Below are 25,550 nucleotides of genomic sequence, written 5' to 3' on the forward strand. Positions count from 1 at the left end.
ATGTTAATACTATACACTAAGATATGTTTTCAGCAGAAATAGAAAAATTAATCCTAAAGTTCATATGGAATCTCAAGGGACCCTGAATAGCCTAAAGAATCTTGAAAAAGAAGGAAAAAAGTTGGAGGACTCACCCTTCCTGCTTTCAAAACTTACTACAAAGCTACAATAATCAAACAGCATAGTAAAAAGACACATGGCACAAAGTCAGCCATATAGACCAATGGAACAAAATATAGAGCCCAGAAAAACCCTCACATACATGGTCAAATAATTTTTGACAAGAGTGCCAACACCATTTGATAGGGGAAAATACAGTTTTTTCAACAAATAGTGCTGAAAAAATTAGATATCCACATGCAAAAGAATGAAGTTAGGCCCTTACCTAACACCATATGCAAAAATCAACTCAAATGGATCAAAGACCTAAATGAAAGACTTGAAACTATAAAAATCTTAGAAGAAATCATACAGGAAAAGCTTCACAACATCGGATTTGGCAGTGATTCATTGGATATAACACCAAAAACACAGGCAACAAAAGAAAACTAAAACAGATAAATTTGACTACATCAAAATGAAAAACTTCTGAACATCAAAGGACACAAACAACAGAATGAAAAGGCAATCCATGGAATAGAGAAGATATTTGCAAATCATATATCTCATAAGGGGTTAATACCCAGAATAGATAAAGAACTACTACAACTCAACAACAACAAAAAAATCTGATTTTTAAATAGGCAAAAAACTTGAACATACATTTCTCCAAAGAAGACATACAAATGGCCAACAAAGCAAATAAAAGATGCTCAACCTCACTAATCATTAGGGAAATACAAATCAAAATCACAAGATATCACCTCACCCAGATGGGTCTCCCCTGGACAAATATCAACCACTTTACATAAGCTCAGAAGTATCCTATTCCTTTGCACCTTGTTAAGGACATTTCAGGCAGTCATCCCTGCTAAGTTCTTTATCTTCCTTCTTTCTCTCTCACCTAAATCATTGCCATCAGCCTACACACATGCTGTAATATTCCTTGTTATCCCTAAAACAAACACACACACAAAAAGCAAAAACAAACAAAACTCTACCCTAATCCTTTAACATCTTTATTGACATATAATTAACATTTCACATAGTTCATCCATTTACTACCCTGATTCTTTACCTTCCTTTCTAGCTACCAACCCCATTCACCTGCACTCCTTCAAGCCAAACTTCTAAAGAGGGTTGTCTGCCCATATGGCTTCCAAGTCACTCTACATACCTTAACAGAAAAGCCAAAACTATAAAGTTTCTAGAAAAAAATAGGATAATATTTTCACAACCTTGGAGTAACCAAACATTTCTTAGACAGGATATTAAAAGCAATAACCATGAAAGAAAATATGAGTAAATTAGGCTTCATCAAAATTAAAAACTGCTCAACAGAAGACACCATTAAGAATATCCAAAGGCAAACCACGGACTGGGAGAAAACATTCATAACACAGGCATCTGACAAAGTATTTGTATCCAGAATAAATAATTCCTACAACTCAACAATAAAAAGACAATCCAATTTTTTTAAATTGGCAAAAGATTAGAAAATATACTTAACCAAACCAAATATATATATATGTGTGTGTGTATATATATATACACAAATGGCCAATAAACACATGAAAAAGTGCCTTAACACCATTAGTTATCAGAGAAATGCTAATTAAAACCACAATGAGGTATACTACACACCCACTAGAATGGTTAAAATGAAAAAGACTGACAGTACCTAGCACACAAGCCCTCCATAAGTGTTAGTTGCTATTTTCTTGTTAAAATTATAATAATAATAAAGATTGTTATTATTACTGGATATGAAGAGTGAAAGACTAACCTGGGTTAGCATAGAATACAAAACCACTATTTTCTTTTATCTAATTTATTTTCTCACTTTATGATTTTAATTTTTTAATAGTTTTTTTCCTGAGTTTCCCCCCCTTCATGTTTTTTTCTTCAGCTTTTTAATTTTACTTGTCTATCTGTTTATTCATCCACTACATTATAAAAGTTAACTTTAGCTCACATCAGACTCCTGACATTGTCCCAGTATGTTAATAGAGACCTTCTCAAAACCTTAAATTCAAGAATATGATAGCGTATATAATATCCTCTCCTCCCACCCCCTCCCCAAAAGAAAGAAACCCACACAATGAAGTATGGTTTTGTGAGAGTGGTAAGGTAGGTTAAGTCATGGAAAGAGGCAAGAAAGCTAAGTTGAGTGTCATTGCAGGGCAGTCACCTGGGCTCATTTATCACCTCACCATCTGTCTTAGAAATTGTTACAGATTTGAGGGATAATTTGTGGCAGGCTATCTATGAATGCCAAGGGCCTGCTGTACATAGCCCTTCCCAGATTGTCCCTGCCTACTTTCTAGCCCCACCATGCCATCATGTGCCACACACAAATTCTTGCAGTTCTCAAGCATCTCATGCCTCTTTTGTGCCATTGAATGGAATCACCTCCACTCCTTCTTTTCCTTCTCTGTCTTTGAACTCCTCACTCTCAAGTCCCAGTTCTCCATGAAGTGCTCTCTGGATTCTCATGCAGAGCAATCCCATGGCACTTGGGTCTGTGCAGACTTCAATACCACACTTACCACACAAGATTATAATCCTTCCTGTATCTCTTATCCCAAAGACTATGGGGCCTCTGGGTTCACTGAATGAAGACCAATTTGGAGGCTCTTACAACAGTTTAATTAAGAGGTGACATGGCTTGAAGTGGGCTGGAGGAAGAGTGAGGGGTCAGGTCATGAGATAGGAGTTAAGAAATGACAGGACTTGGTTGATCGGAGGCATTAGAATGTAGTGGTTGAAGGGTGTAGGCTGTGCTGCCCAGCAGCTTAGGTTCTAAATCATACTCAGCCACTTGGTGGCTATGGACCTTGGACAAGTTACCTCAGCCTTCTTACTTGTTTTCTTATTTGTAAAATAGGAATAATGACAGCATTTATTTCCTAGGGTTGCTGTGAAGATTAAATGAGTTGATACATATAAAGTGCCTAAAACAGTTAGTACCTAGCACATAAGCCCTCCATAAGTGTTAGTTGCTATTTTCTTGTTAAAATAATAATAATAATGATAAATATTGTTATTATTACTGGATATGAAGAGTGAAAGAGAGGAAGGAAATAAGGCTAAGTCCAAGGTTTCTAACCTGAGCAACTAAATGGAAGGTGGTATTTTTTCATAAAACAGGACATTGAAGAAACAACAGAATTGAGTGAGAAGATTGTAAATTCAACTTTTTTTTTTTTTTTTTTGCTTTTTTTGCTTGCAGAATCTTAGTTACCCAACCAGGGATTGAACCCGGGCCACGGCAGTGAAAGCTCAGAATCCTAACCACTAGGCTACCAGGGAACTCCTGTAAATTCAACATTTTTCATTAAGACTTTATTCTTTTAGAGCAGTTGTAGGTTCACGACAAGTTTGAGGGGATGGTACAGAGATTCTCATATACTCCCCCTCCCACTCATGATAGCCTCCCCCATTATCTACATCCTCCACCAGAGTGGTACATTTGTTACAACTGATGAACCTACGTTGACACATCATCACCCAAAGTCCATACTTTATAAGTTCAATTTTTGATAAGTTGAATGACAGGTGCCTGTGGAACTTCCAAGTGGAGATGTCTAGCAGGCTGTAGGGTGTAAATGTCTGTAGTTCATGAGACAATTCTGGGATGGAGATACAGATTTGGGAATCATCCACACAGGGTAATTCAAATAATGGGCATGGATAAGCTTGCCAAGTCAAGTGTTTAAGGAGCAGCACAGTGGCTAATACTGTTCAAGGTTCTTTCTCTTTCTCCTCTCTTTAGTTAGTGTATTAATTATCTGTTGCTGTGTTTACCCCAAAACTCAGTGACTTAAAACAACAGCTATTTGGGACTTCCCTGATGGCCCAGTTGTTAAGAATCTGCACTTCCACTGCAGGTGGCTCATGTTAGATCCCTGGCCAGGGAACTAAGATCCCGAATGCCGCGTGGTGCGGCCAAAAAATAAGAAAAGAAAACAAAAACCCAGCAGCTACTATCTCACAGTTTCTGTTGGTCATTAATCTGGGCACAGTTTAGTTGGGTGCCTCTGCCTCAAAGTCTGTCCCAAACCTGCAGTCAAGATGTTTAGCCAGGGATGCAAGCATTTCAAGGCATATATAGTACTACAAAGTTCATTAAAAAAAAAAAAAAGATGAAAAATCCAGCATATCCTACCTGTGGTTACACTCTGTAACTTCCAAGGCTAAGTGAGAAGAGGCCATGCAGCTTCTATCAGTCTATTTCTTGGGATACTCAACTTCGAAACCCAGCTGCTGTGCTGTGAGGAAGCTCAGGCCACAGGGAGAGGCTATGTAAATGTGTTCCAGCTGATAGTTCCCACAGAGGTCCTAGCTGACAGCCACCATGTGTCCGCATGTCAGTAAGGAAGCCTCAGGATCTCAGGATCTATCTATTCCTGGTACATACTTTCCACTAGCTCTCCTTCTTTCAACTCCATCTCTGCCACATCGTTGTCACTAAGAGGAAATGAAGAAATAATAAGGGTAAAGTGCTTAGAACAGTGCCTGACACATAACACCCAGTTACCATTAGCTACTATTAAGATTATTTTAGAAGTTTTTCTTCCTCTTATTACTTTGCTCTTCGGTGCCTAACGAAGAAATAAAGCAAAAAATCCAAATCTAGTGGATTAATTCTTTTCCCTTCAGCGCCCCATCTGCTTACTGACATTAACTAGCTCTTCACCTAGAATTAATTACCTCTTTGCGCTCGTTTGCCCGTCTGAGACCAGGGGATATGTGACTCGTGCACTAGGACGGCCTTAGGACCTAGACTGAGGTCTGGGGCGTGGCTGTTGAGACATGAACAGGCCTAGATGAGGAGGGCGCAGGTGAGAAGAGTAGAACCCAGTTAGGAGACCTCCGACCTGTAAATCAGTGTGGTCTCTACTTCCTACGCAACCTCAGGCAAGGACTCCCTGTCTCACGGTTCCGTTTCCCCTTCCGCAGGAAAAGTAATTTATTATTTGTGGTGCTTCCTCTCTCACAGGGTTGCTGTGAAGACCCTGAGGTAGGATTTCGGAGAGAGAACACTCCGTTATTGCAAGCCTGGAGCCTCAGAAATGGGAGGGAGAGAGAAAAGGGAGTCACGTGACAAACTCGGTCCTCTCAGGCCTCCAAGAGTTTGCCCTAGAACGTCTCATTTCTATGGTAGATGGCGCTGGAATTTCCGGGGCAAAGATTTTGCTCTTCCGGGGTAATTGTTACCGCTTCCGGGTCGGGACGCGGCGAGCGGAGTTTGCTGTGCTTTAGTTTGCTGTTGACTCGTGTTTCCGCGCTCCTTGTTGCAATGAGCTTTCTCAAAAGTTTCCCGCCGCCTGGGTCGGCTGAGGGGCTCCGGCAGCAGCAGCCAGATACTGAGGCCGTGCTGAACGGGAAAAGCCTTGGCACCGGCACCCTTTATATCGCTGAGAGGTAGGGTCTCTGGTCCCGAGTTCTGGCTTCCTGCGCGCCTCCTTCTCCACGGGCGCGGGCGGTGCGGAGGAGCGGGGCGACACCACGACCTCTGGGGCTGCGGGGCGGGGGAGCGCGTGCTCCGCGTTCCCTTGGGGGTGCCTCTGCTGGGGGTAAGATTCGACTGTTCCAGTGTCGTCTCCTCGGAGCCTTCCTTTTTCCTCATTCATTATGCTTTTTACCCGCCTGTTTACCCGAGGTCTGGTGGGGTGTTGCTCTTTATTCAAGGTCTCATTTTAAGGTTTTGAGTTTCCAGGCCCTGAGTTAGAGTCATCAGTGTGCTTGCCTTCTCGATGAACAGGAGCGGGAGGTGTTGCCCTGGGCAGGATATGTAGGTTTAGAGCAGATTGTGCAGCATTTTTAAAGTTTGGTTAAGGAGTATAGGTTTTCTTCTGTGGGTATGGGTGGGGAGAGGAACACCTTCAACGCCACGCAGGTTGGGGTTATATCCAGAGGGACCTGACTCTCATTTTCATTCCTAGAAGGAATTGCCCTTTTATTTGGGTACCTGGGGCACTTTGTACTTTCACAGTCAGATAGACTTGTGTTAAATGTTGAGATTGTAGAATAGAGGTTCCCATTTCCATGATACACGGTTCCATTCATCTTCAGGCCAACAGTGACACATTGAATCCTTCTGTCCTTCAAATGTCTCTGACTTCTGCATCAGTTTTGTCTATGTCCAGAGAAGATTCTCTGCTTCTAAGAGGTCACATGATTATATTGGACCCACACAGATAATCCAGGATAATCTCTCTATTTTATTGTCAACTGATTAGTAACCTGAATTACGTACACAAAGTCCCTTTTGCCTTGTAACATAACACATTCACAGGTTTGACACCAGGGGATATTGGAGTCATGGGGGCCAAAATTCTGCCTACCACAGAGGGCACAAAAAAATGTAAAGAACCCTTGGTTTAGAAGGAAATCTAGTCACTGAGCAAAGCTTAGGCTTTTGGCCAGTCACTGAGATAGGAAATATGGATGGGAGGAAAAGCAAGTTTGGGGAATGAGTTTGGTCTGTATATGTGTGGATTAATTGCACATATGAGCATGTTTCTTGGGACAGTGGTGTTAAAGATGGATAGATTAGATACCCAAGAAGAGAAGAGGACCAAGGGTAGAACCTTGGGGACACATCTACACTAAGAGGTAGGTTATAGAAGAATAGACTTGAGAAGAGAGGAGCAGTCAAATAAAATATCTGAAAAGCACCTATTGGGTATTGACAAGGAGACCTTCAGTGATCTTGGAAGAGCAATTTCTTTTAAGGGGTGGAAAGTGGAACACAGATATGTTCCTAGCCCCTACTCAATACCCTTTTTCTCCATGGCTTCTCTGTGTATTCACTCTTCTATAATATAAATCCTGTTTTGGGAAGGTCCTATACTTGTCTTTCCATTTGGAAAAATTTCAAACCTAAAGAAAAGTTGCAAGCGTTGTTAATTAATACCCATGGCTCCTTTGCAAAGATCCATCAGTTGTTAACATTTTGCCACATTTACCTCTTTCTCTTTTTTTTCTGAGCTTCTTGAGAGTTGCAGACATGTCATCACTTCACATGTAAATACTTGAGCAAAAATCTAAGAATGAGGACATTCTCTTGTATAACCACAATAACAATACAGTTATCACACTGAGGAAGTGCAGACTCCTTTTTAGCTCTTATCTGTTTAAAAAATTTACTTATTTCAACTTTTCACTAACAAATCTTTTTAAGAAACTATTTTTATAAAATATACATACGAAAAGAATATAAATTATAAATATATGGTTTAAGGAATTATAATTAAACTGACACCTGCATAACACCTCCAGGTTAAGAATAGAATATTACCAGCACCTTGGACACCGTTGTTCGTCCCTCTACTGATTGTTAGCGTTACCTCCTTGGTCTCTTTCCCTTTTTGTTCTTTCCCACCTAGCATTTCCAAATCTTGATAGACTCAAGATTGCAATAAACTGGGAAGGCTTCCTAGAGGATGTGACAAATGAGGATTAACAGTCAGGTGAATGAGGTGGGGCTAAGAGGAAACATTATAATTAGAAGAAACAGGATGTTCAGAGGCAATGGTGAGAAACAGTATTGTGTGTGCCAGGGTATATATCTGTGTGCACACATGCACACACACAGTTCAGCAGTTCTTCATCTGAGGGACCGAGGGAGAAAGAGTGGAAACATAATAAAGCTGGAGAAGGAGGGAGTCATGTTTATGAGCTTAGCTTATAGCCCAAAGGTTTTGCAGAAACTATTTTAGGATTTTAGGCAAAGAGGAACAGGGTCTGATTTGGTTTTAGGTAGTTTTTCAGATGTGTATTGAGAGATTTAGAACTCTTGGGCTTATTTTCAAAGCTTAGTTTTCATAGAAAGTTGACTTTTTGTCCAAATAAGGAAGGGAACAGAGGCATGAATCATTCAAAATAGATCATTTTGAAACAAGTGAAATAAAATATTTAATTAATTTAAAACTAGGTATCTTAAACTTACAAGTTATGCTCTTTTTATATCTTATTCCAACATTAATTTAAAACCAAATAATTAAGCCAGCCCAAATTCAAAACCTCTCTTACCTTTCTGTCCTGTTTTTCTCCCCATGCCAGGAATAAAGTACAGTGATATTCTTCTGCAAAAGCATTGGAGGTTAGCAAAACATTTCTCTGCATCTTTACTGGCTTCCTAATTCTTGATTTTCCCGTATGTGACTCATGGTTTCTTTGGGACTGGGTATAGTTAATTAGATATTTTGGTTTTGAGGGCTTTTCTTCTAGAATATATGAGAAGAGAATAAATAAAAATGAAAACTTAGTAATCAGAGTAAACGTTGCTTTTAGCTGAAACTTTCTTCTGTAGAGTACACAATCCATGTTCCTGCATAAGATTATGAGAGCTCCATAGGAAATGCTGTGGTGAGGTAGCATTTGTGTTCTGCCAGCAGTAAGGAACTACAGAGTAATTATGTGCTTTTTAAAGTGAAAGCCATAATTTATAGGCACTGAATCTATGCTTATATTTCAGTTTTTCCAGCTCCTAATTGAGTCATTAAAGAAAGTTTTGTGGCTTTGGTATTTCAAATCATTTTGGACACCGAAATTTGGAATACTCCTTTCTGACTTGTGATAATGCCAGGGGGTTATTGAGCTGAGAAAAAGGAGTTTATTTGCTTAAAGTAATATAGTTTTAGTAAGGGACTGGCAATATTTCTGTGATACATGAGCACTATTTCTTCTACACATTAAGAGGAAAGCAGTGGAGGAAAGGCCCATAGAACACACACAATCCAATTACAATAATAAAATCTATTTCTTTGGACCCAATGGGATGAGTCATTCTGGAAAATCATTTGTAGAGCTTTTACCACTTTAAGCATCTTAAGATTTATCACTTTAAGCTTCCCAGATTTTCTTTTTCTCTTTTTTTAATAAGCATGTTGAATGGAAATCTTTCTAAATGACAGTGCATAATTTTTGCTTTCCTTTTTTTAGTGTACAGTTCCTTATGTTGTTTTAGTGTATTTACAGAGTTGTACAATTTTACCACAATCTAATTCTGCCTTTGCTTTTGATAAGTGAGAGTCAAGTGTTGCACACTTGTGCTATTAGACGTTGATTTCCTTTAGGGACTAAGGTATAAAGTTCAGCCTCGCCTTACATCAGATATGAATGCTCTCAGACTGCTGTACTGTCATTGTTCCTGCACAAGGGAGTCCTGGGTTCTACTTTTGTATTTGTTTTTGCTTCATTAGAAATAAGACCACCAGGCTTGTTAGAGTTGTATAGAAAATAGAACGATATGGGCGTTTTATTGCGTTAACCTCTTTTTAAAAGAAAAGCTTCACTGAGATAATTTACATAGCATGCAATCCATGTATTTGAAGTATACAATTAAATGGTTTTTAATCTATTTACAGAGTTGTGCAGCCATCAACACAATTTTATTTATTTTTAATTTTTAATTAATTTATTTTTTTTGGCAACGCCACGCAGCTTGTGGGATCTTAGTTCCCTGACCAGGGATTGAACCGGGCCCTGGCAGTGAAAGTGCCGAGTCCTAACCACTGGACCACCAGGGAATTCCCAACACAATCAATTTTAGAATATTTTCATTCCCCCCGCAAAAACTGACACCCATCACTTTCTATTTTCCTCCAGCCCTGTGCAACCACTATATTGCATTAACTTTTATTTCATTAACATTTTTTGTGTGGTTTCTTAAGCATCTTTTTCCTACTTTTTTTCCTGCTAAGTGGTGAAGTATTACCAAAAAATTAGCCAGTCTTTGCTCAAAACTCAACGTACAGATTTTCTTGATATATTTCCTTTGTTATACCAATAAAATATTTACATTAGACCACTTTTGAGGGAAAACTAGATGTTGCTTATTTGTGGCTTTCTGTTAAAGCTGCAGAATAAATGAAAGGCTTCATAAAGTCTGCCTTTCAATGTGATTATTATTTTCCAGCTTGTGGTATGATTACAGCCATTTCATGTATATATCATTTAATGTAGGATTAGTGGAGAAATTAGTGATTCCTAGGTATTTATTGCATACTTACATGCTAAGCACTATGGTAGTGGTTTTGAAGAATGTTAAATAAAGGAATATGACAAGTTTTGTCGAGTAGGTCTGTTCTGTCAGGGTACAGATAAGATTCTTTACCACAGAGTTAGGTGCTCAATAGTATATTACTGAGCATAATTACAGTTTAGAAAAAGAAGAGATCATTATGGACTGGAATAATTGTAGGGAGGGCTCTTGGAGAGGCTGAGACTTATTCAGATGAAGAGGATTTGCAAAAGCAAAAAAGGTGCCTGAAGACATTCCAAATACGAACAAGCATAAAAAGGCATAGAAACACACAGTCACTTTTCTGTGACTTAAGAAAAATTGCATTTCAAATCTGTTTGAATAGAGGAAAATTAACTATAACAGAATTGGTCTTAAAGAAATTCAATTCCTGCTGTTGAATTTTCTTATTTTAGGAATATTTCTAAACAGTATGCTTAAATGTATTCACATGTATAAAAATGTCCAAGCTGAACTTTTATAAACGTTAGGACATTAAATTAGGATTTAAGTTCTTAAAATAATCTACTTAAAACATGTTTTTCAGCCGCCTGTCTTGGTTAGATGGCTCTGGATTAGGATTCTCACTGGAATACCCCACCATTAGTTTGCATGCGGTGTCCAGGGACCTAAATGCCTATCCACGAGAGCATTTGTATGTTATGGTGAACGCCAAATTTGGAGGTATGTACAGTATTATTTAACCTTGAGCTTCCTTTGGTAGTATATTATATTTCAAAAAGCAGTCTCTGATCATAATCAATGTAATAAGCCATTGACTTATTTCGGATAATACTTTCTTAAGCAAAATTTCAGCACAGTAAAATAATTTGGCCTTCTTTAAAAATTTATTTTATTTTTTATTTATTATTTTTGGCTGTGTTGGGTCTTTGTTGCTGCACACGGGCTTCCTCTAGTTGCGGCTAGCAGGACCTAATCTTGGCTGTGGTGCGCGGGCTTCACATTGCAGCGGCTTCTCTTGTTGCGGAGCACGGGCTCTAGGTGTGCAGGCTCAGTAGTTGTGGTGCATGGGCTTAGTTGCTCCGCGGCATGTGGGACCTTCCTGGACCAGGGATCGTACCCATGTCCCCTGCATTGGCAGGCAGATTCTTATCCACTGTGCCACCAGGGAAGCTCATGGACACTGCCTTGTATTTTCTATATACTTGGACTTAGAATTATTTAGCTATTGTGTGTTTGTATTTCTAGTTTTTCCTCTTGAGTTTAACTGTTTATTCTTTCTCTTTGTAAAGACATTTACATTTGGCACCCTTAGAGGCTTGGATCAGTGTACTTTGCTTCTAAGAGTTTAGGATAGAACATGTTTTGTTACAGAAATGGTTCTCAGTGGTGGACATGTTGCCCTCCCCCCATATTTGGCAATGACATTTTGATTGTCATGACTAGAGGTGGAGAGGAGTGCTACTGGCATCTAGTTAGAGGCCAGGGATGGTACTAAACATTCCTACAATGCATAGGACAGGCTCCCACAACAAAGAATTAACCAGTCCTAATGTCAATAGTGCCAAGGTTGAGAAACCCTAGGGTACAGGATTCCCAAGTCTTGCATAAAATACAAAGATTCATAAAAATCTAGTGTAGTTGATGAAAGAAGCAAGAAAGATTTTAAAAATCCATTTTTTTAGGCTGTCCACAGTAAGTTGTAAAAATTCTGAATGAGAAACAAGTTAGGCACGAAATAGAATCTTGTGCTTGATTTTTGTAAGTATAACTAAATAAGAAGTTTATATAGTATATTGTGTTAGTTTAATATGTTCATCTTTTGTAGAAATGAAGAACTTAGGGGTTGAAAAGACAATTGTCACATCTTTAGTAAACTTTTGCTTTTAAAATAGTGGATTGCTTTTCTTTGAAATAGCACATAAGAGACAATCCCATGAGTTTTCCTATTGAGCTATTGCTCCTTCAATTTGAGATTTTAATATGGTTTCAGATATAAGATGAACATTTATATTGTTACACAGGTGTGGATCCTATTTTCCCAGCCTTCGTTCCTCTGGTCCTGATTCAGACTTTTTTTTTCTCTTTGGCTTACTTCCATTAACCTCTAAAGTGGACCATCAGCTTATTGTTGAGAACATGAGATTATTTTTAAAATGACTAAAAATACATTCCCATTTTTGAAAATTTAGAAAGTTTTAAGGAGACAGAGTGTGGCAGCCACTACTATGATCCAGCATGAGATGATGAGTGTTTGTCATGGTAGTATTTTCTTTTCCTAATTGTAAAAATGCTATATTACATTTCTGTTTACTGCCTTAAGATAGATTCCTGCAGATATAAAAGAAGGTGTTAATTAATAGTAGTTATTTCTAGGGAGAGGACTAGAGGGTAGGGACTTTTTCCTTTGAATCCGTCTTGACTCTTTTACTTATTTTTATACCAGCATGAATTACTTTTTTTTTTTAAATTTTTATTGGAGTATAGTTGCTTTACAATGTTGTGTTAGTTTCTGCTGTACAGCAAAGTGAATCAGTTATATGTATACATATATCCCCTCCTTTTTAGATTTCCTTCCCATTTAGGTCACCACAGAGCACTGGGTACAGTTCCCTGTGCTATACAGTAGGTTCTCATTAGTTACCTATTTTATATATAGTAGTGTATATATGTCAATCCCAATCTCCCAATTCATCCCATTCCCGCTCTGCCCTTGGTATCTGTAAGTTTGTTCTTTACATCTGTCTCTGTTTCTGCTTTGCAAATAAGTTCATCTGTACCATTTTTCTAGATTCGACATACAAGTGATATTATACAATATTTGTTTTTCTCTTTTTGACTTATTTCACTCTGTATGACAGTCTCTAGGTCTATCCACGTCTCTGCAAATGGCACTATTTTGTTCCTTTTTATGGCTGAGTAATATTCCATTGTATATACGTACCACATCTTCTTTATCCATTCCTCTGTTGATAGACATTTAGATTGCTTCTGTGTCCTGGCTATTGTAAATAGTGCTGCAGTGAACATTGGGGTGCATGTATCTCTTTGCATTACGGCTTTCTCTGGGTATATGCCCAGGAGTGGGATTGCTGGGTCTGAGTTACTTTTATAATTTGAAAAGTGATATCCATTCAGTTATAGAATAATAATTACAGTATGATACTACTGTTTTTTTAAATGCATTGAAAAAGTTTGGTAGTACCATAATGTATTCAACTACTTAGAATTATTTGGAACTCTCCAATATTTTTGTATTTTAGTTTTTACAGAAGACACCTCTATTATATTTGACAATTTAATAACATTAGAAACAGGACAGAAAACGTCCTGTTAAATCTGCTCTTTAAAACTGCTAACAGTGGCCATTTAAATTTTTTTCCTTTTTTGCTTATCTGTATTTTTTCATTATTCTGCAGTGAACTTGTATGACTTATAAAAGGTAAAAAAAATTTAGTGGATACCCCCTTATTATTGATTCCTATGAGTAGAACTGCATTAAAGGTAAACATTTTTAAAGCTCTTAACATATATTGTCAAGTTGCTTTCCAGAAAGTTTATACTTTCAGTACCTCTCTACCTTATCTTCATCTGTATGGAGAATTAACATTTTTTCAAAATGGTAACTGTAATATGCTAAACAAAAGTTATATTTTTAAGATGATTGGTTGAACATATTTTGGTGGTTTTGGGGTCTTTTTAAGTGTTTTATTGACCTTTTTTAAAAAAATTATTATTATGAAGTAATTCAAACATTGAAAAGTACAGAATAATAAAAAAATTTCCATTATTTAATATCCAGTGTAAATTCTAACATTTTTCATAATTACTCTAGTCTAAAAGAAATAAAACTGTATTAATACTATGGAAATCTTTTTTGTACCCCTCCCCATTTCGTTCCTAACTCTGTCTCCAGAGTTCATCTTAAAGATGGTGTGTGTCCTTCTTGTCTATGCTTTTAGATTTTTACTGAATATGTATATACCCGTAAGCACTCTAATGGTTCTCTTTTGTGTTTAAAATTTTAATGTAAGTGGTATTATATATATTCTGCAACGAGCTCTTTCACTCACTTATATTTTAAAATCTCTTCATTTTGGTACATATAAATCACATTTATTCATTTTCAGCTGCTATCTCTCAAACACAGTATGACCAGGTTACAATACATCTATTTCCTTTTTTTAATTAACATTTATTTTTTATTTTTTCTGTAGTACATATGGTAGTTCAGTAAACATTCACGTACAAACTCCTTGTGTACATAATATGTAGTTAAATGAGGAATTTCTGGGTAGTAGGATAAACATGTCTGGAATGGTTTTAGCAATTTCTGCTTCCACCAGCAGCATGTGCTAGTTCTCTTTATTGAACATTTGTATTTTTTTCTTGCCAACAGACTTTGTTAATTTATCTTTTGGGTCAGTTAACTTTCATGGGCCTTAGTTTTCTCATCTGTAAATTGTTGGTGATGAATCACATCAATGGTTTACAAACTGCTGCTGAACCCCTTGTTTCAAGGTGAAGGAAGCAGACATGACAATGGAACTCTACTTGATAGAGGCCTGACTGTATCGGTTTCCTCACCCCCACCATGATGTTGGGGCTTGGAATCCCTAGGACTCAAAGTACAGTGTGACTAGACCAGAGAGACTATCCAGAGTCTTTTTTAGCTCTAAAATAACAATGTTCTTATAATTTGAAGTAAAAAATTGCAGTATTTAGATATATCAGTAAGCATCCTTTAAGAAATTCTTTTAGGCTTCTATTTTTGAAAACAAATAAGCAACATCATTAAAAAGCTATTTTTTTATTCCCTTTCTAGAAGAATCAAAAGAATCTGTTGCTGATGAAGAAGAGGAAGACAGTGATGATGATATTGAACCTATTGCTGAATTTAGATTTGTGCCTAGTGATAGATCAGCCTGTGAGTATTCTGTAGAGTTGATTCTTTTCCCTTTAAGTACAAAGCATTCCCTCATCCCTCCCCCCACACACTTACCTTCACCCTCATTACCTCTGTTCTGTTGCTTTTTCTTCATTTTAGCATCTGTAATATCATTGAGGACCAGATAACTATTAATATAAAGATTGTGAATGAAGTGATAGTACAGTAGATGCCATGTTGCCTGGTATGTTTTGTGAGTGGAGGAATATGTTATTTTTATGGACTTGATGCTGTTGACTGAATCTCACTGGATAGAGGACAGAGGACTCATGGCAATTCCAAAGTGGAAGATGCCAGGATAGCTGGAAAGAGCCCTGCCAGCTGAGGGGCTTCACCCTGAGGCCAGTGGTCTGACCAGGACACTGACACTTTTTTTTTAGAAAATCCAGCCAGGCATGAAGGGATGTCAATAATGTTTCGAAATGAACTCTTAATTATTTTGTGGCGTGTTCATTGCTATCAAGCACTTTTCAAGATTGATTCTCCTTGGAATTTGGCAGGTTTTGTAAATGTTGTGACCCTAGTATACCTCATGTCTACTCATTAAATTTATTTGCCCTGATGGTTATTTTATTAAATTTTTATTGTACATTGGTCAGAAAAAAATTAATTAGAAATTTTTAATTTACTTGTTCAGTGGAGGCCATGTTCACTGCAATGTGTGAATGCCAGGCTTTGCATCCAGATCCTGAGGATGAAGATTCAGATGATTACGATGGAGAAGAATATGATGTGGAAGCACATGGTTAGTGAAGTGGATTTTTTAAAGTGTTTGTGTATGTGTTTCATTTTAAGCATCTATTTGTATAGGATATAGAATTATAGTTCTTTATATCTCTAAGTATCCATATAGCTTGGTTTTTAATAAAAGCGAATGGCACAATTCATGTCTAAGCCAAATTAGAAAATTTCATGGGCTTCCGAGGCTTGAGAGCAAAAAATAGAGATTACTCAGGGGAGAAAGTAGATAGAGATAAATGGAAGGAAAGAAAATGATAGGATAGTGGGTAGTCGGGAGAGTCTTTTAAGTTGATGCAGTTGCTCTCAGAAAACAAACCTTCTCTCTCCATTGCTTGGAACCTGTGTCATCTACATCTTTAACATAGTCCATCAAACACCTCATTGCCAAAGTAATTTCTTTTTCCCAGAACCATACTTGATTTATCTAAGAATATCTCCCTTTACCTCCCCAGAGCATAATGCAGGCACTAGCTTGGTGTAGAGTCTTGTTACTTGAGGTGCCTGCTGTTCTCTTTTCTTTTTCCCTCTGGTCTCATGTATACAAGTTTGGCTCTCTAAAGCCTTTTCCTCCATATGTACCACTTCCTGGCCTGAGAACACTCATTTCTGGGATTCCCCTTTATATATCTAAATACATTCTCATCTTTGCTGAGATTTTGGGGTAATTTAATTTGTTTTTTTTAAATAAATTTATTTATTTTGGCTGCATTGTGTCTTCGTTGCTGCGCGTAGGCTTTCTCTAGTTGCGGTGAGTGGGGGCTACTCTTCGTTGGGGTGCGTGGGCTTCTCATTGCAGTGGCTTCTCCTGTTGCGGAGCACCGGCTCTAGGCGTGCGGGCTCGGTAGTTGTGGCTCGCAGGCTCTAGAGCGCAGGCTCAGTAGTTGTGGCACACAGGCTTAGTTGCTCCGTGGCATGTGGGATCTTCCCGGACCAGGGCTCAAACCCGTGTCCCCTGCATTAGCAGGCGGATTCTTAACCACTGTGCCACCAGGAAAGTCCCAATTTAATTTTTTTAATCCTGTATTTTCCAGAATTTCTGATTTTTAAAAATTAATTAATTAATTTTTGGCTGTGTTGGGTCTTAGTTGTGGTGTGCGGGCTCTTCATTGTGGTGTATGGGCTTTTCTCTAGTTGTGGCATGTGGGCTTCTCTCTTGTTGTGGCACACGGGCTCCAGAGTGCACTGGCTCGTTAGTTGCAGTGCACAAGCTCTCTAGTTGAGGCATGCAGGCTCTCTAGTTGTGGGGTGCAGGCTCAGTAGTTGTGGTGCATGGACTTAGTTACCCCACGGTATATGGGATCTTAGTTCCCTGACCAGGGATCGAACCAGCGTCCTCTGCATTGCCAGATGGATTCTTAACCCCTGGACCACCAGGGAAGTCCCCAGAATTTCTGATTTTTTAAAAGGAGCATGTATTTTAATCAGTAAAAAACACTTACATGTAAAATTCCCACCTTGGGTTAATATATGACTTCCTAACCTTAGGAACACCCTCTTTTCCTTCTAGTCTCTGGACATTTGATTCTTTGGGAATTGCTGTTTACTGGCTTGTTATGTCTTGGAATCTCTTCTCATCCTAGAGAGTAGAGACATTTTCTTTGTATCTCTGTCTTCAACAGATGGCTGATATATGTATGTTAAATGAATGTTGAGTGTTTTCCTGGAAGCCTTTTTTCATTTTAGCTTATCTTCAGTAAGTGCATTATTGATTATCTTTTTTTTTTCTAATTGTTTTATAGTAGCTTAAAAGCTTTTTATTTATTTAGAACAAGGGCAGGGGGACATCCCTACATTTTATACCTATGAAGAAGGATTATCCCATTTAACAGCAGAAGGCCAAGCCACACTGGAGAGATTAGAAGGAATGCTTTCTCAGTCTGTAAGCAGCCAGTATAACATGGCTGGAGTCCGGACAGAAGATTCAATAAGAGATTATGAAGGTGAGTACACAGAATTAACTCTTTATAGCGTAGGAAGCAAAAGTAGAATTACATAGAATGGGAATTCTATGTAAAATTTTTTTTTTAACTTTTTTCCCTAACTACAAAGATAGTCTATGTTCATAGTCAAAAAAATTTTTAATGGGCACAGGCAAAGAAGAAATGAAAAATCAAGTAGAATTCTAATTGAGAGACATCTGTTACTTTCCTGCTGCATATCTTTCCAGTCTTTTTGTTGGCTTGCTTATGTAAGTGTATGTGCAGGCACACATTGATGCTGCCATTTTAATTTTTTAAATGAATTCCTGCTTGATTATGTGCAAAACTAGTCAGTTGATTAAGAGGGCTAGACAGCATTCAAGAAACTTGGGTTTTCTTTTAGTGACAGACATTTGAACCTTACACAAGTGGCTTTAACTGTTTGTTTCATTTGTCTCATATTTGTAAGCCGCTTTGTAAATATTTTACCTATTAGACTGGTTCCCTTTTCTAAGTGTCCTATTTCAATTAGAATCTTAATGTATTTCTGTTGACTCAGCCTTTACCATTTTTTCCGTTATCCAGTCCAGTACTGAGTTCTATGGATTTTTCCTTTAAATGACTTTTCAGATCTCTTTGCTATAACTACTGCTATCCTTCAAACCTAGGCCCTTTTCTTCTCACACTGGATTTACAATAGTAAATTTTTTGCCTCAGTCATTCCTTCCTCCAGCTCACTGTGCCATATTAATCTTCTGAGAACACTCTGTGTCATCCCTGTATAAGGATGTCCCCTCAGTGATTGTCTGATACTCACCATATGAAGTTCAAACTCTTCTCTCTGACTCTGAAGAGACAGCTCTGTCTCCGCCCCACTTGCCTCCAGTCTTGTTCCTACTACCCTCAATAAAACATTTAGATAGTGCTCTTATGTGCCAGGTCCTGATTTAAGCACGTTATATGTATTTGCTCATTGAATCCTTCCAAGAACCCTCTGGTAGATGCTGTTATGATCCCCATTTTACAGATGAAGAAACTGAGGCACAGAAAGGTCACATAGCTAGTAAGCGGTAAGAGGATTAAATGAACTAATATGCAAAAACAATACGCCAGGCACTGTTGTGAGCATTTCTTGCATCTTATACGTATTCATTTCAGTATTTTATGTTGCTGCAGAGTCTTAATACTTCTAATTTTTAGTGATGCAGAATGTTCTTAAAGAGGGTTACCATGGTTTTTCTTCTATTGGTACATTTATGTTTCTCTCATAATGTTGTGATCAGTATCTCCATGCACGTAGAATTCGGACCTGGGGGTCCTGAAGTTCTGGGATATTTAATTTGGAAAAACTTAGGCTTTGGGTCACACTGTTTTTCCTTATGTCTCCTCTCCATTTTAAGCCTTAGATCGTGAGCCTCTAACGCAGGCTTTAGGGTGAGATGGCTCAGGTGATTTCTAGTTCTCTGCCAAACTCTTAGCTGAAAGAATTCAAGATATTACTTTTTTTATTATAATGATTACTGAAGAGTACCCTTGGACATTGAAAAATCTTTCATCACTGAAGGTTTTTTGTTGTTTTTAATTGTAAAATTCCTTATTTAATGCTTTGTAGCAAGTGATTTTAAGGTCACAAACACTTGTTGCTAAAGTGAGATTTTTGGGCTTGTATTCCTAAGCCTCATTAGCATATGGAGACTTGCCTATATATAAAACTTCTTCAGCCTGTACCATTCTCTATCTTCTAAAGTCCTGGGTACCCATATCACTCTCTTGCCATTTATTTATTTATTTGACCTGTGCATTTTCTTTTTTTTAATTTATTTTTAAAATAAAAATTGTATATATTCAAGGTGTACAACATGATGTTTAGATATATACATGGTGAAATTTCTACTGCTGGCATTTCAGTGCTTTGTGTGTTTATTTATGTAAGAGGTGTTTGTTGAGCTACAGTGTCAGGTACAGAGAATACAGGAGTGCTCAAGAGAGATGCGGTTATATCTATCAATGGCAATCTAGTGGAGAGAAAAATAAATTAACTAATTAGGTAGTTATAGTACATTGTGATACAGCATTGAGATATAGGGGAGACTTGAGGAAGTGTGGAATCAGAGACTGGGCCTGTCACTCAGCTTGGATAGTCAGGGAGAGATTCAAACTTCATGGAGTAAGTGACGTTTAAGCCAGAATCTAAAGATGAATAAAAATGAACCAAGTGAAGAGGGATTGCATACAGTTTGGGGAGAGAGGCAGGTAAAGGGATCAGTCATGTGCAAAGGTTCAAGAGACCATTTAGCTTTGGGGAACTGAAAGTTCATATGTCTGGAACTCTGAGTGTGAAGGGTAGTTATTATAGCAACAGATAAAGGCGGAGTAGTGAACTGGGCTGTATATTAAAGGAACTTGAAAGCTATGTTAAAGAATTTCAACTTATGCGTAGGTCATTTGGAAACTATTGAAGAATTTTAGTTTGATTAGTGTTTCAGAAGATGACTCTGGCTATGATACAAAAAATTAATTGCAGAGGGAAATACTAGAGGAAAGAAGACAAACCCTGTTAAGTACTTTATGATTTAAATTAGATAAGAGATAGTGGCCTAAATTACGGAGCGGCAGTGAATGTCAAAAGACAACAGATTTGAGAGATATTTAAGAGAAGCAACAGAAGTTAGAGACATGGTAGGGGTTTCTGCGTTGGGCGGGTAAAAGGTATCCTTTTGCAAGACTCTTTGGAAAGAGAAGCATTTTCTATGTGGAAAGATGATGAGTTAATTTTAGATAAGTGTTGTTTTTGCATGCCCTGCTGGATACCAAGGTGGTGGTGTGCCAGTGGGCTGCGGGCAGAAGCCAGTTTGTGGTGGACTAAAGAGTTGAGGGGTGAGTGGGAAGTGAAGAAGTGGGGAAAGCGGCTTTAGGCAACTCTTTCCAGAGGGCTTTTTTTTTTTTTTTCTTGTCCTCCCCCCTCCTTTTTTTTCAATGAGATAAGAAAAAGAGATAAGTAAGAACCTTGCTCTACTTAGTCTTCTCTCCTGAATTATGTTGTAAGCTTATGAAGATAGGACTTCATACCTTAAAAAAAAGTCACACAGTAAACACCTAGCACTGTTCTGTGAAGAGAGAACAATGGATGCTTACTGCATTTGAAAGTCCCTACCTAGTGTTCTTTCAGTGTTCAGGTTGAGAATTGCGAAGTAAATGTTAAATATATAGACTAATTTTAACTTGGCCTAAATCCACAGGTGGCATTTTTCTTTCTCAGTTTGTTCGTTGGTACTTTTAATTTTCAAAAGAGAAAGAAACTGCAACTCCTACAAGCAGGGGGCACTAGCTTCCTTCTGGTCTAACTATGAGCTGAATCTTTACCTATGTGAAGTGCTTAGTAGACTGTTGCTCAGTGGTTAATTTTTTCTTCAGATGGGATGGAGGTAGATACTACACCAACAGTTGCTGGACAGTTTGAGGATGCAGATGTTGATCATTGAAAATGACTGATGCTGCTTTAGGGTGAGTAGTTTATTGTCTCCCTTGTCACTGAACATGAAAATCATGTGAAATAATTGATTTTTATTTTCGTAATTGAGGAGAACTCTAAAATTAGCAGTTGTGGAAAAATGTTAGTTATCCATTTATGAAATTATTTTAAATTGTGTAGGTTTTTTCCCTAAGAAATCAAGATCTGCCAACATGGTAATGTTCAGGTTAACATTTATTGAGCACTTATTACATGCCAAGCACTATGCTAGGCATTGAGAGTACATGGAAGAATAAGACACACCCATCTTCAGTGAATCAGGAGAAGGACATTACCCTTTGTTCAGAAACAGAGATTTCCCTGGTTGGCTCAGGTGAGAACAGCAGAGCCTGAGGTCATGTCCTGTTCTGCTCAGTCACCTTTTCCCACTTGTGATGTTTGAAACATTACCATACTCATCAAAAAACACAACGCAGAGATTTGCTGCAGCTCACTACTTTTCAGTTGAGGGAGGAAGTAGAAGTCATTCCAATCTGAGTTTAAGCCTTGAATCATAATCTTGTATCAGTTTCCCTCTTTTTGAATATAATGGAGGACCAAGGTCCCGGGCACTTCAGCGTTAAAGGCTGATTTGCCAAACCATATCAAGTCCATGTACAGTTGCCCAAAAGCTATCATTTCCCAAGTTGCTTCATTCCTGCTTTTCTTGACAGACATGAGCTCACTGCCAGTTTTCTCTCCTCTGACACATTCTCATGAGCTTTGCCTGAAGTTTGTTCCTGACTGTTTGTTACATGCTACTCTGAGAAATAAATTGTCCTTTGTCAGTTTGAGTATCTCAACTGTATGTTATACTAGCTGAAGGTCATGTAGCTAGTTTATATCATACAGAGCTAGGATTAGTAATTAGCAGCCCTTCCTTTAAAAACTCTAAGATCGGGAATACCCTGGCAGTCCAGCAGTTGGGACTCCGTGTTTTCACCACCGAGGGCCTGGGTTTGATCCCTGGTCCAGGAACTAAGATCCCACAAGCTGTACAGCGTGGCCAAAAAAAAAAAAAAAAAAAAACTCTTAAGATTTTTACATTGTTAAATTGTTGTTCCACTGTCCCCTTTACAACGTCCTTCTACTGCTGACCTTATAGCATTTTCTTGAATACTAGCTGTTTTCCATTCTTTGAGTACTCATACCCAGGTCCTTTGTTTTATTAAAGCATATAGTAATAACATGGCAAGATTTATGTATTTTGGCTTGAGTTTTATACCATTGTCAGTCATCCAATTAGGTTGTAAGATCCCTTGTTTTTCAAGTTCCATTTACCTTCCAGATTATTGCCATTGTGAATATAACATCGCTTCTTATAGTACCCATGAATTGTGATAGTGGATCTCTGCCTTCCTCTTAGATGCCAGTGAAACTATTAGAAAATAATCTTAAGAGTTCTGTGATTTAATATCTTTTTCTTTAAATATTTATTTCCACAACATTTACTTCTGTCATTGGTAGCCATATAGTTTAAAATCAGCAGTGTCTCCTCTGCAGTTAGCTAAAATTATGTGTTCACGTTGCTGGAGCTCTGTTAACATTAATTTTCAGATCTCACAGTTCCAGATGTCAGTATTTCACTATTCTACTTCATGGGAAATCTTTCAGTACCAATATAAGTCTTCTTCCCTTATTTCTCAGATTCTTATTTATTACATTCTTTATAGCATATGGATTTTTTCAGTAACTTTTATTGAAACTGGAAAACAGAGTTTTTGATCTGGCTTTAACATATTTCTTCTTGAAAACAGACTATTCAGAGAACACCAACTACTCTACTAATAAGATTGAGAAACTTATTTGGTATGTCACTAATGGTTACACAAATGGGATGTTACGGTATTTTCCTGCCGAGAATTCTTAGGATTCTTTGTAATGCAATTTTATGGTGAAATAACTGTAAAATAGCCCAGACTTTCTAATGAGCTGATGATTTGTTTTCTGTTCATTTTGTGCTACAGCTGGAGCAGAGAGATACTTTATTCATGAAGTTTATATAAGTTCTTCATCTGGATAATTGACCTCAATTCCAAACAATGTCTGTAAATTTTTAATCATTTAAAATTACATTTGCTTTTGAGGAGTGAACAAGGAATAATTAGAGTGTATATGCAACTATTAAAAATGTCAAGATAATGGAACTAGGACCTCTCAATGCATGAGATAGGGTGGAGGGGAAGGCACATGAATAGTGGAATCACAACTCTACCACATACCAGCTGTGTGTCTTTGGACAGGCGTATAACTTCTCTAATTCTCAGTTACCTCTTCCGAAAAATGAGGATGACAGTAAATACCTGGCAGGATTGTTGCAAAGACTGAGATATAATATATCTAAATCCCTGGCACTCTTGACTAGGCATTTAATAAATTAGCTATTATTATTATAAACACTGTAAACCTTTTGTTTTTCAGATTCTGCTCATAACTGTAGGAGAGAACTTGGTGCCTCTTCCACTGTGGAGTGGGTATTGATGAAAGTCTTTTTCCTTCTCCAAAACTTACCTGAACCAGTTCTTTCTTGAGACACATTATACTGAGACAACAAGTTGTCACCAGCACAAGAAACTATGACCTTTATTAACAAAGGTGAATTAACTTAACCAAGAGGGTATTTGTAGTTTATCATTTACTCCAACACTTTGTGTCTAGGTGTACCCTCTGTAGGCTTATAATTGCTGCCTTCACTATATGCATCCTCATAACCTAGCAGGACTACATGGTGGAAATGCACTGGCACTTGAAGGTGTAGGTAGACTGCATGGGAAAGAGAGGGGCTGAATACAAGATATACACCTTAGGGCCTAAGAATACCCTTACTCCTTAAAAAAAGAAAAACAGATAAATCCTGGCCTATGCACAGTCTCCACAGGGGTAAAGGTCTTTTTACTAATTGGGAACCCAGATTAATTAACTCTAGGGAGCCTTTTCAGAAACAGCCCAGCCACACCTACTACCACTAACACAAGTGCTTTTGCCTAGCCTTTGCTCCTTTCACCATGTTTCACCAGTCTGTTCTCTTATAACCTCTTAGGTTATATCCTTTCATTTCCAACCTCTTAGGTCAGTTTCTGTAAAAGAACAAGTGAAATTGGGATGAAGTTCTCAAAGTACTTCAGATAATTGTTTTGTCTTTGTAATAGCTTAACAAATAAATCTAGGTTTTCTATATTATTGTGCTCTCATTCTTTTTTCTTTTAATTAATTTTTATTGGAGTATGGTTGCTTAACAATGTCGTGTTAGCCTCCACCGCACAACAGAATGAATCGGCCATACGCATACAGGTATCCCCTCCCTTTTGGACTTCCCTCCCATTTTCATTCTTGACTAAAACCATTAATGAGAAACGTTTCTTAAAAAATTAGTGTTGGCAAAAACTGAGCATCTTGTTGGTCTTATTTTTGTTTGACTTTTGTTGAAACATGAACATGAAATAAGTAAGAAAATGGTATAGTTAGAGCTTCAGGCAAATGTTTAGTAGGGCAAGGTCATAACACATTTCAAAGGGATTTCTGCTTCCACTTGAATCAGGAGTACTTTCTCATAGCATACTTTTCAACTCTCAGTTTTCTGTTTTCACAGACACCTGGCTAGTTATCAGGCTGATTTGTAATTACAGGTTTATACTTGGACTTTATGACCTTAAAAAGAGGTTAAGAAAGCTATTCACAATTACTTGGCTAATTAGTGACTAGTGTGTCACCACTAAGCCCAGTGTTCTTTTCAGCACTTTTACTTGGTTTCCCTCATTCTTGCATGGTAGACTGAAAAAAACGAATATTCCTTTTCCTGACCAGACTCTCATAAATACTGAATTTGTTACAACAAGCAAATATAAAGACCGCTTGGAAATGGGAACTGAAATTTACTGAGACCTTCTCTGTACTGTCCTGGGTTCTTTACATGCATTATGCATATAATATTCTTAACCACTTTATGAGGTATAGGTGCTTTTATGATCCCACTTTAGAGATGAGGAAACTGAGTTACAGAGAGAGGTAAAGTAACGCTTGAGGTCACACAGATAGGGAGCTGTGATTTTTAAGCCTATGCTCCCAAATACCATTCAGCCTTACCATCTACCAACAGCTGAAAGGAAGCACATTTTCTCTTTACTGCAGGGTTTTCAGTGTTAAAATTTCAATAGACAGAACAGGAAGTTCCCAAATTTCTCTGCTACCAATCTCAGCAGCATTCATAATTCTATGCTAGACGTTTATCCATTCTTCAGTAAGCAGTCCGGGTATTCTTACGGGCTAATCTTAGCAATTCTATTTGAATTCCTTTTTAAAGTCATGCTTACATACTTGTAATCATGACTTTTAGTGAAA

General features: G+C 37.7%; 1 protein-coding gene and 1 long non-coding RNA gene across 4 annotated transcripts in view; one reads left to right on the top strand and one right to left on the bottom strand.

Annotated features, from left to right (window-relative positions):
- The window catches only part of LOC118898933, a 94,212-nt gene extending 89,114 nt beyond the window's left edge, over positions 1 to 5,098 (bottom strand). The window contains exons 1-2 of the long non-coding RNA XR_005020859.1: positions 4,813 to 5,098; positions 4,268 to 4,569 (exon numbers count right to left, since the gene is read on the bottom strand). This is a non-coding gene — a long non-coding RNA (uncharacterized LOC118898933). The remainder of the gene's footprint in view (positions 1 to 4,267; positions 4,570 to 4,812) is intronic.
- Positions 5,099 to 5,319: 221 nt separating this feature from the next.
- CLNS1A (chloride nucleotide-sensitive channel 1A) lies at positions 5,320 to 24,389 on the top strand. Of its 3 annotated transcripts, XR_005020842.1 has the most exons (8): positions 5,327 to 5,526; positions 10,680 to 10,816; positions 14,919 to 15,020; positions 15,679 to 15,786; positions 17,549 to 17,722; positions 21,116 to 21,205; positions 22,970 to 23,021; positions 23,634 to 24,387. XR_005020842.1 is itself a non-coding variant. In XM_036859579.1 (7 exons), exons 1-6 carry the CDS (start codon positions 5,402 to 5,404, stop codon positions 21,181 to 21,183), a joined length of 714 nt encoding a protein of 237 aa, XP_036715474.1. In that variant the 5' UTR covers positions 5,320 to 5,401; the 3' UTR covers positions 21,184 to 21,205; positions 23,634 to 24,389. The 3 variants fall into 3 exon arrangements, 2 of the variants coding, with proteins under 2 accessions (XP_036715474.1, XP_036715475.1); XM_036859579.1 differs by lacking the exon at positions 22,970 to 23,021 and having other exon boundaries at positions 5,320 to 5,526; positions 23,634 to 24,389; XM_036859580.1 differs by lacking the exons at positions 17,549 to 17,722; positions 22,970 to 23,021 and having other exon boundaries at positions 5,330 to 5,526.
- Positions 24,390 to 25,550: the final 1,161 nt, after the last annotated feature.

The sequence above is a fragment of the Balaenoptera musculus genome, chromosome 8 (genome assembly GCF_009873245.2).
Source record: "Balaenoptera musculus isolate JJ_BM4_2016_0621 chromosome 8, mBalMus1.pri.v3, whole genome shotgun sequence".
Lineage (NCBI taxonomy): Eukaryota > Metazoa > Chordata > Mammalia > Artiodactyla > Balaenopteridae > Balaenoptera > Balaenoptera musculus.

Excerpts from the sequence above, each read along its gene's own strand:
- CLNS1A (XM_036859579.1), top strand. The coding sequence starts at position 5,402 with ATGAGCTTTCTCAAAAGTTTCCCGCCGCCTGGGTCGGCTGAGGGGCTC. Across the intron at positions 15,787-17,548 it reads ATATGATGTGGAAGCACATG|AACAAGGGCAGGGGGACATC; the intron begins GTTAGTGAAGTG and ends TTATTTATTTAG. Across the intron at positions 17,723-21,115 it reads TTCAATAAGAGATTATGAAG|ATGGGATGGAGGTAGATACT; the intron begins GTGAGTACACAG and ends TTTTTTCTTCAG.